Source organism: Sorex araneus, chromosome 1 (assembly GCF_027595985.1).
Source record: "Sorex araneus isolate mSorAra2 chromosome 1, mSorAra2.pri, whole genome shotgun sequence".
NCBI classification, from domain to species: Eukaryota; Metazoa; Chordata; class Mammalia; order Eulipotyphla; family Soricidae; genus Sorex; species Sorex araneus.
In genome coordinates this window covers 22,409,520-22,422,047 of record NC_073302.1, presented here as the reverse complement: position 1 = coordinate 22,422,047, position 12,528 = coordinate 22,409,520, and the positions used below count along the sequence as shown (strand labels likewise).

The window sequence follows — 12,528 nt, the reverse complement described above, 5'->3', positions numbered from 1 at the left end:
CATTGGTCCCCAAGCACTGGTTCGGGAAATTCCAGGGACCACAGGGCAGCCAGCAGCACCACATCCCCAGGTGGTGGCCTCAACTGCCAGTCTGGGAAGCTGAGAATTGCTGGGAGGGACTCCTCCCCCAGGGTCTTCTGAGTACTGCTTGGGAAGTCCCACCCCACTCACCAAAAAAGAAATTTAAAATTGTTCCCTAACCCACAAGGTGGTTCTGTGGCGCAGTGCCTGCCTTGTAAGCCTGAGTCCATGAGTCCCAGCCCGCACACTAGCCCACGTGCTCTGAGCACATGCGGCCCTTGGGGACCCACGCAAGGAGCCACAAGCCAAGGTGGATGAGTAGCGTGACAGTGTGGGAACACGGCAGGTAAGTGTGCACAGGGGCAAGTACTGAAACCCAGCGTGGCAGACCCCTGGTCACCGTGAAACCACCCCAGCCCCACCCAGGGATGAGTAAAGATGAAAAAAAAAACCAATATAAATTTCCCCAGGGCCCTTGGATTCTTATTTGTCCCAACCAAAGAAGACTCCTGGGGAAGAGAAAAGTTTTGGGACCAAGGTCTGATGAAGGACCGCAGAGGAAGCGAGGGACGGTCCTTCCAGCTCACTCTGTGGTGCATGGGTGAGCCTCACCTCCGGGAAGCATCGCTGATTCTACACCAAGGCGGGGGCCTGACTGCATTCCAGCCATGCCAGGTGTGAACCGGGCCCTAGCGGTCCAGTACGGCAGCAGCGGCGACAAGGAAACAGGCTGTCTGTTTTTGGGAGGTATCCTCCCCATGACTCCTTTAGTACCCACCTGTGCCTGAGTGGACAGGTGGCCTCGAGAAACACAAGCTGCAAGACAGATCAGGTGGGAAAACGAGGTGACACCAAAGCCCTCTTTCCACTTCACCTCAGCCACAGAGGCCCAGAAAGGAAGTGGAAAGAGTAAGAACTGGAACCTCAAAAAAGGTAGCTCGGTCAGCGTGTGGGTTTCAGCGCCCTTATCACCAGCAGCACCCCCAGGCACCCGGGGCCACGGCCCCTCTGCGAGGGTTTACCCAATCCCTGCTTTACTGCGGAAGTAAGATGGCACAGACCTTGGGCACAAGATCCCTTGGGCACAGACACCCCACCCACACGCCCATGGCCTCCTTTCAGCCCCTCCGCCAATACTCTGCGGCTTTTTTTGTTTGGGGGCCACAACTGGCTCAGGAATCACTCCTGGACGTGCTCAGGGGACCACGGGGCGGTGCCAGAGTTCAAAGCCCCGGGGGGTCTCATGCAGAGCCAACACCTTGCCCGCGGTGCTATCTCTCTGGCATCTCCTTGTAATCAATCTCCTTTGAGCCTCAAGGCCTTTCATGCCATTTCCTCCCCTCCCCCCAAAATAACCAAGGTCATGATCCCTACATTGCGGGTTATTTTCGAAGCAGGAGACCCCGGTGGGGGACCCCCACCCCCGCGTGCCAGTCCCCCAACACCACCCCCCCTCCCGGGGTGGGGGACGGGGGAGGGGGTTGCTCAGGTGCGCCCGGGTCCGTGCGGTGGAAGGGAGCAGAATCCTCCCCACGTCTTCCCCAGCTCGGCACCGGGGACTGGGGGTGGGCGGCGGCGCGGTTTCCCCCGGGGGAGCCCGGGAGGGCTGGGGCGCGCTTCCTGCGGCGGCGGGCGAGGGCGGAGCCGCGGCGCGCTCCCTCCTCCCGGCGCTCCTCCCCGGCGGGGGCGAGCGGACCCGCGCGCGGGCGCGGGCGCGGGGCGCAGGCGCGCGGAGCAGGCCCCGAGCAGCGGGTGGCGGTGGCCGCGCGCGGCCGGGCCTCCGAGCGGCGGCGGCGGCGGCGCCTCGGCCCCCGGCTCCCGGGGGGAGCCCCGCGCCCGGCGCGGAGGAAGCGGCGGCCGCGCGTCCCCAGCCGCGCGCGCCATGTCGGCCGGGCCCCCCAAGGCCCTGCCGTCCACGGGGCCGCACTCCCTGCGCGACCTGCCGCACCCGCTGGCCGGCTCCAGCAGCGAGGAGGCCGTGGGCGGCGACAGCACCCCCAGCCCGGACCTGCTGATGACCCGCAGCTTCGGCGACAAGGTGGGGCGCGCGGGGCGGGGGATCGGAGGGGTGGGGGGGATTGGAGCGGGGTGGGGTGGGGGACACTCAGGGTCCGGACGGCCCCCCCGGGACCGGGCACCGGGCCGCATCCACGCTGCCGCCTCTCCCCGCGCCCCCGGAGCCTAGTGGCGGGGAACGGGGGGGGGGGAGGGGGGAGGGATCCAGCGACCCGGGGGGACGCGTCTGCAGGGCAGTGACTGTCCCCTGCGCCGGTGACAGCTGGTGGGGAGGGGGCCTGCCCGCGCGTCGGGGCCGGAGACCGTGTACGCGGGGCTCGGCGCTGCTGTCCGGGGGTCCGGGGGCGCGCGTCCCTCCCGGCGCATCCCGGCGGGCGGAGCTGCCCGGTCACTTGTAGCTCCTCCAGTTTCCTGGGGCTGCAGGGAGGCGAGAGTTCACGCGTCTCGGCCGGAGCAGGGGCGGCGTTGGTCCTCGAGCCAGTGGAAACCCCCCCCCCCCCCTCCAGCCCTCCACTCCGTCCTCCTCCAATCTGTCTTTCGGTGGTTTGGGGTGGTCCTCGGGGCAGCGTCACCTGACTCCGACCCCAGCCCGCCGCGGCGGCGGCAGGAGAGTCCCCGCTGTGGTTTTTGCACTGTGGGGCCCCATTCACCTCTGCCGGCCTCCCACACGCCTCGGAGGTTTGGCGGAGGCTGGTTTTGTGGTTGATGGAAAGGGAGCTCGCCCTTTGACCTTCTTTGTGAGGAGGGAGGCACTCCGGAGACGCTCGGGTTTCTGAGCGCAGCGCTGTGGTCCTGCTGTTGCGCGCGGGGAGGGCAGAGTCCGGGGGGCTGCTCGGGGCGGGAGGCCGCGGGGCGCTGCCCTTGCACCCCGGGTCCCTCGCTGCAGAAGTCAGCATCGCTGCATGCACTCGAGAAGAGGGAGTGGATTTTCCCCCCACTCCTCCCGTGAAGGACGGAGATTGAGTGCCTCCTAGATTGGAATTGGGGGAGAGGGGACACCTAAGTTTCTTTCCCGGTAGGGGGAAGGGCACAGTGAAAATGAACAGGTAGATGGGACACTCAGAATAGCAGGTGAGTGGGACTTGAGTGCCTCGTGGCAGGGAACTTGGGGTGGGGTGTGTGGTGGTGGCTGAGAATGTAGAGTGAGAAGTTGGTGGGGGGGAAGAGGGCGTTGGAGAGGGGTTGTTAAGGATTAGGAGCAAGAGGACTTAAAGTCAATGAAACCATTGAAGCCCGGGTGTGTGGGCTCTTATTTGGGTTCTTTTTTTGGGGGGAGAGGGGGAAGGAGACAGGGCATAGCCAGCTGTTCTCAGGGTTTACTCCTAGCTCTGCCATGAGGGATCACTCCTGGCAGGGTTGGGGGCACCATATGGGATGCTGGGGGTTGAGCCTGCAAGACAAGCGCCTTACCCACTGTACTATCTCTCTGGCTCCTGTGTGTGGGCCCTTTGCAATTATTATTATTATTATTATTATTATTATTATTATTATTATTATTTTCCCTTTTGGGTCCACCTGGCGATGCTCAGGGTTACTCCTGGCTCTGCACTCAGGAATTACCCCTGGCGGTGCTCAGGAGACCATATGGGATGCTGGGGATCGAACCTGGGTAGGCTGTTTGCAAGGCAAACCTGGGTAGGCTGCGTACAAGGCAAATGCCCTACCCACTGGGCTATCGTTCCAGACCCCCCTCTGCAATTATTTTTATTTTGAATTTCAGTTTTTCATTTTTTTTGCTGGATGCTTGGAGGTTACTTCCAGTGGTACTCTGTGTGTGTGTGTGTGTGTGGGGAAATGGGGGTTGGGGGTGGGTAGGTCCCCACAATGTCAGGGATCAAAGCAGGCCCCTGACCTGCATGTTCTCTAGGCAATTCAACCCTCTTCCCAATGCAACAGTTATTTTATTTAAGGGTTTATGTCACTTGGAAAGATCTTGGCCACATATGTCATTCAATAAGTAATGGTTGAGTTACCAAATTAATTATTTGTTCCTGTCATGGAGACTGGACTGGAAGGACAGTACGGGAGGTATGGCACTTGCTTTGCATGCTGCTGACCTCTGTTGGATCCCTAGCATTGCATGTGCTCCCCAGAGCACTTCCCAGAGTGGTCCCTGAGCACAGAGCACAGCCAGCTGCAGCCCTAACATTAAGAAGAAAAAAAAAGTAAAGTAAAGCGAAACCTTCTTAGGGACAGACAGATTGACTATATTAGGAAAGGAGCTGTGGCTGATCCTAATTCCTTCTCAGGTCTCCGTGGCACAGTGAATGAGGGAATTATTGCTGGGGAACAGATTATTGCAAAATTTGCACCTGGAAAGAGTGTCTTTGGGTCTCAAACCTGGAAGCAGCCTCACTGGGTGGCTCCGACTCAGGCCTTTTTGCCGTCTCGCAGCCAAACTATTGACTCCAGGGCGCAGGCACGGAAGGCCGGATACAGGGAGGGTCAGCTTCTGGGCTCACTCAGAGCAGTTGGCGGGCCTCAGGCCTTCTTTGGAGGATGCTTGGCATGGCTGCTGGGGCCCCTCAGAGACCGGTCCATGGGTGTGTATAATCTGACCTCGGTCCCTCCACCAGAGTCTGTTGATCTAATAGAACACGGTTGGGACAGTGTGCCCAAGGATGTGGATTTCCGGAGGTAGACACAACAGGCACATCTTGGAGGCTGTTTAAACTACAGAAGACCCTCAGCAAGCGTCATTTCGCTCAGCCTCCTTTGATGAGAGAAAGATCCTAACCAGTGTTGAACCAGAGGACGTTACTTGAGCACATGGTTTCATTATGTATCCTGTTGCTTAAAATCACAGTTTGCAGCAGCCAGAGAGCTAGTACAGCCAGCGAGTATGTGCTTACCTTGCACATGGTGGCCCAGGTTTGATCCTTGGCACCCCATAGAGTCCTCCGAGCCTCACCAAGAGTGATCCCTGAGTGCAGAGTGAGGAGTGAGCCCTGAGCACCGCTGGGTGTGGCCCTCCCAAAGTGAGAGAGAGAGAGAGAGAGAGAGAGAGAGAGAGAGAGAGAGAGAGAGAGAGAGAGAGAGGGAGGGGGAGGGAGAGGTCACAGCTCTCAGGAACTTCTCGGTGAATTCCATGAAGATTCACCACCTTTGCTTAATAATCTACTCTTGGGTTTTTATAATCCTCTGACTCAGCACCTGATTTGGCTCCGGAGAGATAGTATAGTAGGCAGGCTTCTTGCTTGCCTGGCACACAGCAGATAGGGGTCTATCCCTGGCACCCCAGTGGGTTCTTCAAATCTTGCCAGGAGTGATCCCTGAGCACAGAGCCAGGAGTAAGCCCCAGGTAACGCCAGGTGTGGTCCTCAAATAAAACCAAAATCAAATAAACAACAACAACAAAAAAGCAGGGCTCTTTGACCTGACTCTATTAACAGGTAATTCAATTTACTCATACTAATAAGTTTTCCTAATAAGTACCTGAGAGACCAATGCTCTGTACCTCTAAGGGCTTGTCAGTGGGCAGGCGGTCAGGCCCAGTGGAGTGACGGTCGCTTTCCTCTGCAGGGGCCAGCGCCGTGAGAGGGAGGGGCTTGTGTTGATAATCGACCGTTATTAATGACTGACTATTTAATAAGTCTTAGCACAGCTATGGGGAGCATCAAAGTGACATCATCCCCACGGGTGCGATTAACACTGAGCCACAGCTCCTCGGAGGCTAAGCAGGGTAATTTTTTTCTCTGCCGGGGAGTCACACTGTCCTTGCATCTTATATACATGCATGCGTGCACAGATGTTCCGGTGACTCTGGCGAGTGTCTGGAGAGAGAGCTGCAGGGGTGAGTCAGGAGGCGGGGAGGGAAGCTTCCTTTCCTCCTGCTCGTTCTTGCTGAGGTAGCCGGGCCTCCTCGGAGAGGCTGGGCGGGCAGCTGAGTGCTTTGCTGTGTCTTCGAGAAGGTCCGTGCTGCTTTGGCGGCCTGAGGACCCTGGGATGGTGCTCTGGGCCGCGTGTTTCAGACTCCAGGCAGAGAGAGGGGGGCTTGCGGGCTCCCCACGCAGATTCTGCTGCTCGGAGGGGAGTTGCTTTCCATGGGATGTCGCCAGGACTGGGGCCGTCGTGCCTCTTTGTGCCGCTGACACTTTTGAGGGATGCCGGGGAGGTGGGAAAGACCAAATGTGATGGCCCCACTGCCCCCCACCCCCACTTTCCTGAACCCTCCTGATCCTGGTGTGAGAGGAGTGGGGAGTCCTTGGGGTTCCTTTTCATCTGCTCCCTGCTCTCCGCTGCCGCCACCCCACCCCTAAGTTCAGCCTTTCACCCCTGAGCTGCCCCCCAGCCCTCTTCCCCCGCCAGCCCCTTTCCAGCGCTCTCAACCCCTTCATTGAACTCAGCACCTCCTTGTCCTGAAGCCTGAAGGTTGAGGGGTCTTTCCCTCCTGCACCCGCCCCCTGAGAGGGCCAGGAGCAGGGACCATGGGGACCTTGTCTTCGTTGCCTTCTCCAGGGCCCACTCTGCTCCCGTGAGGCTGAGCCCTGATTGCTCTGTGGCTGTTTGGGGGGTGGCCTTCGGTGGACACGTGCTGCGGATGGGAGGCAAAGTGGGGTCTGGGGAAGGGGTTCAGGTCACTGGCCCCAGGGCTGGGGGGTTCCTGGAGGGCTGAGGAGTAGAGGTTAGAGCAGAGGCTTGAAGGCGGTGAGGGAGTGAGCGAGTGGGTATGTGGTTGTGTTCGAGACCGTGGAAGGAGCAGCCTAGAGCGGAGGCACAGTGAAGCGTCCGGAGCCAGAGTCCTGGGGCAGAGTGACTGCAGAGAGTTACAGGGGTGTGTGTGGGGGGCGGCCGGGAGCAACCCAGAGGCTATCCTGAGAACCTCTGCAGGCTTGAGCGGAAGGAGGCCGTGTTTAGACTCAGGCTTTATAAAGATCTACAGACTGTTGGCTTGAGAAGCCTTTGCTGGCAACAAATTAGGTTTCTGTCTTTTTTCTTTCTTCTCATTTATTTTGGCTTTTGTTTTTTGGGCTCTGTCTTGTGGTGCTCAGGGCTTACTCCTGCCTCTGTGCTCAGGGGACCACTCCTGGCAGGGCTCAGGGGACCTTATAGGGTGTCAGGGATCAAACCCAGGCTGTGTGCAAACCAAGCACCCTACCTGCTGTGTCATATCTCTAGTACCACTTTTACATTAAAAATCATTTTTTTCTCTTTTTCTTTTCGTCCACACCTGGCTGTTCTCAGGACTTCCTCCTGGCTCTGTGCTCTGGGGTGACTCCTGAGAGGGCTTGGGGACCATATGGGGTGCCGGGAATCAAACCCCTACCAGCTATGCAAGGCAAGCACCTTGCCCACTGTGCTGTCTCTCCAGCCAGAATTAGCTTTCTCTTTGGTTAAATGGATGTTCAGCCCTGCGCAGACCAGTTTGAGGAAGGAGCGAATAACTGGTTTCTGTTGCCTCTCGAGAGTGGTCTCGGCCTCAGGCGTGCGGGATTGGCGGGAACCCGTCACTTTCCCTCTGCTTTGCTGCTGTGGTTCCCTCCGTCCTCATGTGAGCCTTGGGATCTGCGCTACACAGAAGCTTCAGCCAAAGCTCGGGGCTGCACTGTCGAATTGGGGCAGGCCTGGACATCAATCTTGATGGCTCTGAGAGTGCAGATCTGGACTGGATGCTTCCCTCAGGAGCCTGGGGAAGGGAGGTCAGCTTGTGCTGAGTATAGGGAACTTGCATAAAAAAAAGTATCTGTTCAGTTTAAAGAATTATGGAGCTGGAGTGATAGCACAGCTGGTCGGGCGTTTGCCTTGCACGCGGCCAACCCGGGTTTGATTCCCAGCATCCCAGATGGTCCCCTGAGCACCACCAGGCGTAATTCCTGAGTCCATGAGCCAGGAATAACCCCTGAGCATAGCTGGGTGTGACCTGAAAAGCAAAAAAAAAAAAATAATAATAATGAAGCGAGTGCTTGTGTGCCCCGCCCCGCCTCTCTACATCGGAGGACCTAGGATGTAATTGGTTTGATGGAGGCTCTGCTCCGGGCTTGGGCTGGACAGAGATGTGGCTTCAAAGGCAGAGAGCAGAGTGCTGTCCCCGGGAGCCGCAGGAACGAAGGAATGTTGGGCAGACAGGAACGAGCGGCTGCTGGAGACTCTCCCCAGCCTCCTCCTTCCCTGTCATTTTCCAATTCCCTGCACCCTCCCTCCTCCAGACCTTTAGATCCCACTCTCCAATCGTGCCCTGATCTCCAGGAACGCTGCCCAGATCTCCGAAACCATCAGTCGCTGGGCCATTATCTCCAGGGACGGCCGCCCTCTCCCACGGCCACACCCTGGCATTAGACCTGGAACCCCACACCCTGGCATTAGACCTGGGTCCGCGGGAGCTCTGTCATGTTGCTGCCAGATAGCATCTCGTCTGGCCTCCCGCTGCCCGCCAGCTCTGGAGAAGCAGCGGCCCCCACTCTCAGGACTCTCTTCCTTGGGTTCAGTGGTGACCATCACTGGCTTGGACACTAGTGGCAGATCAACTGCCAATCTCTGTGGGCCCAGAAAGGAGGAAAACTGCCGCTCTGCACCTCACCAGTCTGGGATATGCTGTTTGCACACGCCCTTTGCCCTTCCGCCAGGGTGCAGAAGCAAACACACATGCGAGGGTGTCAGTGGGGAGTCGGTACCAGCTTTGTTTTCCGTGAAGACACCGGTTCTGCATGGGCTGAAGAATTGCTCCCCCTCCCCTGCTTGAGGGAGGCCTCCTTCCCTTAGAGAAGACAGAAGCTGCCAGAAAGACCCATCCTTTTCCAGGCTGCCATGTGCTCTCAGTCTACTGCCGACCTTCCTTTTTTTTTTTTTTTTTTTGCCTTTCGTTGCGGTGGAGGAGATGCTTTGGCTGCTGGGCCTGAGGTGTTTCCGCGTCATGGGAAGAGGCAGAGTCGGGCACAGCTGGGGTGATCCAGGTTGATGTGACAGGAGGGGAACTATGTGAGGCAGTGGCTTCCAGCCTGTCTGGGCCCACGGGCTGGCCGGTGAAAGCCATGGCAGGCTGAGAGAGTGCCCGGCTTGAGGTGCTTCCCCTGAAAGAGGTCGGCCCCACTTTGATATCGCCTCAGCACTGCCTAGGGTTCCTCAGGCCCCACCAGGAATGATTCTTTTTTTTTCTTTTTGGATCACATGGGAGAGCCTCAAAAACTCCCCATGGCATATTTACATGCCAAAACCAGTAACAATGCTGGGTCTCATTCCCCTGACCCTGAAAGAGCCTCCAATGTGGCATCGTTGGGAAGGACGAGTAAAAAGAGGCTTCTAAAGTCTCAGGGCTAGGACGAATGGAAACGTTACTGAGACCACTCGAGAAATTTGACAATCAACGTGATGATGATGATGATGATGATGATGGTGATGATGATGATGATGATGATGATGATGATGGTCACACCTGGCAATGCACAGGGGTTAGTCCTAACTCATGCACTCAGGAATTACTCCTGGCGGTGCTCAGGGGACCATATGGGATGCTGGGAATTGAACCCGGGTCGACCGTGTGCAAGGCAAATGCCCTACCCGCTGTGCTATTGCTCCAGGCCCCAGAAATGATTCTTGAACACTGCTGGAGGTGGCCTCAAAATCAAAGCACAGCAAAAACAATTTTTTTTGTTTGCTTTTTGAGCCACACCTGGCAATGGCAGGGGTTCCTCCCGGCTCTGCACTCAGTACTCACCCCTGGAGGTGCTTAGCAGGTGGCATGCCTCGGATCGAACCCGGGTTGGTTGTGAGCAGGTCACACATCCTACCCACTGTACTATCACTTCCACCCTTACAAAGGCTTTTTTTTTTTTTTGTAGTAAGGAAAGGAAAAAAAAGAAGTGAAGTGAAAAGTGAAGCACTGGTCTGATGGCCAGTGGCTGGGCCACCAAGCAGGGTGTGCCTGGGAGCGGGAGACGCCTGAGCTCCAGGCCGAGGGCAGCCCTGGTGGGGTCTCTCTGGCAGGAGGGGGGTCAGTCTCCCCCACTCAGCGCTGGGCTCTCGGCTGGAGAACCCGCTCTGTGCATCCTCCTCTCAGACTCTGCCTGCCAGGTCCCTCGCGCCTGCATTCCGCAGGCTGGTGACTCTCAGACTCCACCCAGGGCTGCGCATAGCCATGGCAGGCATGGGGCGGCCCTCTGGGTGAGGCCCGAGCTCCGGGCAAGACCAGCCATTGACTATGGCCCCTTGCCCTGGCTTCTGCTGAGCTCGTGACTTCCTCCTGGCCAGCCCTGCTCCTCCTTATGTCCAGGACCGTCTGTCCATCCCCAGGGCCTTGCGTCTTCCAGGGTGCTTTCAGCCTTCCCACCCTGCCCACAGGCAGGGTTTTGTTTGTTTGTTTGTTTTTTCTCAGGCCAACACCCAGTGGATAGCTTAGGAGCTATTCCCACCCACATGCTCAGGAGTGCCCCACCCCTCGCTGGGTGCTGGGGCCTGTGGAGGGGACCCCTCTCTGGAATTGGGGATCCCAACCAGCCTCCCTAAGGTACAAGGCAGGTGCCTTCACCCCTATGCTATCATCCCGCCCCCGGAAAGCCACCATTTTAGAGCCGGGATGCTGAAACTTTTTCCACTGTTGACTCCTTTTTTTGCGGAAGAAAAACAACCTTGGTGAGTGCTCCCGGGAGCACCTTAGGCTTATGATCCACTTGATTTTGAATTAATTTTTGATCATTGGGGGTTCCTGAAGTATGTTGCTGCCAAATATTTGGTGCCCTCCTCCCCCACCCCCCCAACCCTGTTGGGTTCCAACGTGTGGGGTCATGACCCACAGTTTAGGACTCTAGACCTTAGCCAGGGGACGGGATTGTCTGGGTTTGAATAAGGACATCTCCAGTCCTTATTTACTGCCTGATGGTAACTGTCTTAGAGCCCAGAGGGTGATGGGAGGACTTGCCTCCCATCATTGGGGAGAGCCGGGAGGCCTTTTTTTTTTTATATATACAGTTCATCATTATCATCATCATCATCATCATCATCATCCCGTTGATCGTCGAATTTCTCAAGCGGTCTCAGTAACATCTCCATTTCTCCTAGCCCTGAGATTTTAGAAACTTCTCTCCACTCATCCTTCCCAACCATGCCGCATTGATTGGAGGCTCTTTCAGGGTCAGGGGAATGAGACCCAGCTTGTTACTGGTTTTGGCATATGAATATACCATGGGGACCTTGTGAGGCTCTCCCATGTGGGCAGGAAACTCCCAGTAGTTTGCCAGGTTCTCCCAGAGGGAGAAGTAGGGTATAAGATACCAGGAGCTTGCTTTTAAGTCTCTGGATGCTGACCGTTGATGGGATTCCACGGCACCAGGGGCAGTCCCTGGGTGTGACCGCCTAGGTACTGGGAAATGGGGAATCTGGGCGGAAGAGGCCCAGTCCCAATCTGAACAGGCTTGGAGGTCTCAGCCCTGGGTCCCACACCTGGGTTCCTCCGCTGGTATCTTCATGCATGAGGCTTGTCTGAACGTGTGGAGAGGGGCCTTGAGCATGGCTGTGTCTAGGCTCCGGAGGTCTTCGGCCACTGGGAGCTCTGCTCGGGGTAGGGAGGGAAGCTGGAGCCCATCCCCTCCGAGGGGTCCTGGGGAAGACAGTCAGGTGCGAGGGCAAGAGACTCTCTGCATCGCAGAGAGTTATGCAGTTATTCACAATAATTTATTACCTTTAATATTCCAACACCAATCCAAGCACCATTACACCTTCCCACCACGATATTTTGAATGTTTTCACCTGGACCCCCAAACCCTCCCCTCAGCTGAACCTAAATAATTTATTTTGTATTGCTTGTTATGAATAATCTGCTAAAAATAATCCAAAACACTTGCCTTAGAGGAAAGTGTGTGAAAATTGTTATATTTCACCCTGGAGCTATTAGGTCCTTATATAAGAGATTACTAACATGTTGTTAAAGGTTGAGCATTGTGTGCTTATGTGTGTGTATATGTATATATATACTTATATGTGTATAATATATATTTATATATATAGCACTGTAGCAATGTCATCCCATTGTTCATCGATTTGCTCGGGCAAATGTTACTCGAGTAACATCTCCATTGTGAGGCTTGTTACTGTTTCTTGGCGTATTGAATAGGCCACGGGTAGCTTGCCAGGCTCTGCCATTCGGACAGGGTACTCTCGGTAGCTCTCTGGGCTCTCCAAGAGGGATGGAGTAATTGAACCCGGGTCAGCCACGTGCAAGGCAAATGCCTACCTACCTGTTGTGCTATCGCTCCTATATATATCTATATATCTATATATATATATAGATATATGTATATATATAATTTCCCCCCCCAGGTTGGTTGTCTTCTATGTGCTATCCTTGACCCATCATTGGTGTAGAGTATGAGATGTCGTGCCGCGTGAGTGTGGCGGCTTGAGGGGGAGGCCATGTTTGGCCGGCTAACAGTGAGCCTGGGGGTGAGAGCCGCCTCTTTCTAGGGTGTTGGATGCCCCTCATGGTCTCCGCGCTTTCTTCCCTCAGAGTGAAAGCCACCAGCTGTATTTGATAGCGAGAGGTGCTGACGGGAGGCTTGCAAA

The 12,528-nt window shown here is 56.4% G+C and overlaps 1 protein-coding gene across 2 annotated transcripts in view; it reads left to right on the top strand.

Moving 5' to 3' along the window:
• The first annotated feature begins 1,789 nt into the window (after window positions 1-1,789).
• Window positions 1,790-12,528, top strand: part of SNX30 (sorting nexin family member 30) — a 115,332-nt gene continuing 104,593 nt past the window's right edge. For both annotated transcript variants that reach the window (XM_055124175.1, XM_055124176.1), the window contains exon 1: window positions 1,790-2,059. In XM_055124175.1, coding sequence (XP_054980150.1) covers window positions 1,904-2,059 — 156 coding nt within the window. In that variant the 5' untranslated portion in view covers window positions 1,790-1,903. The remainder of the gene's footprint in view (window positions 2,060-12,528) is intronic.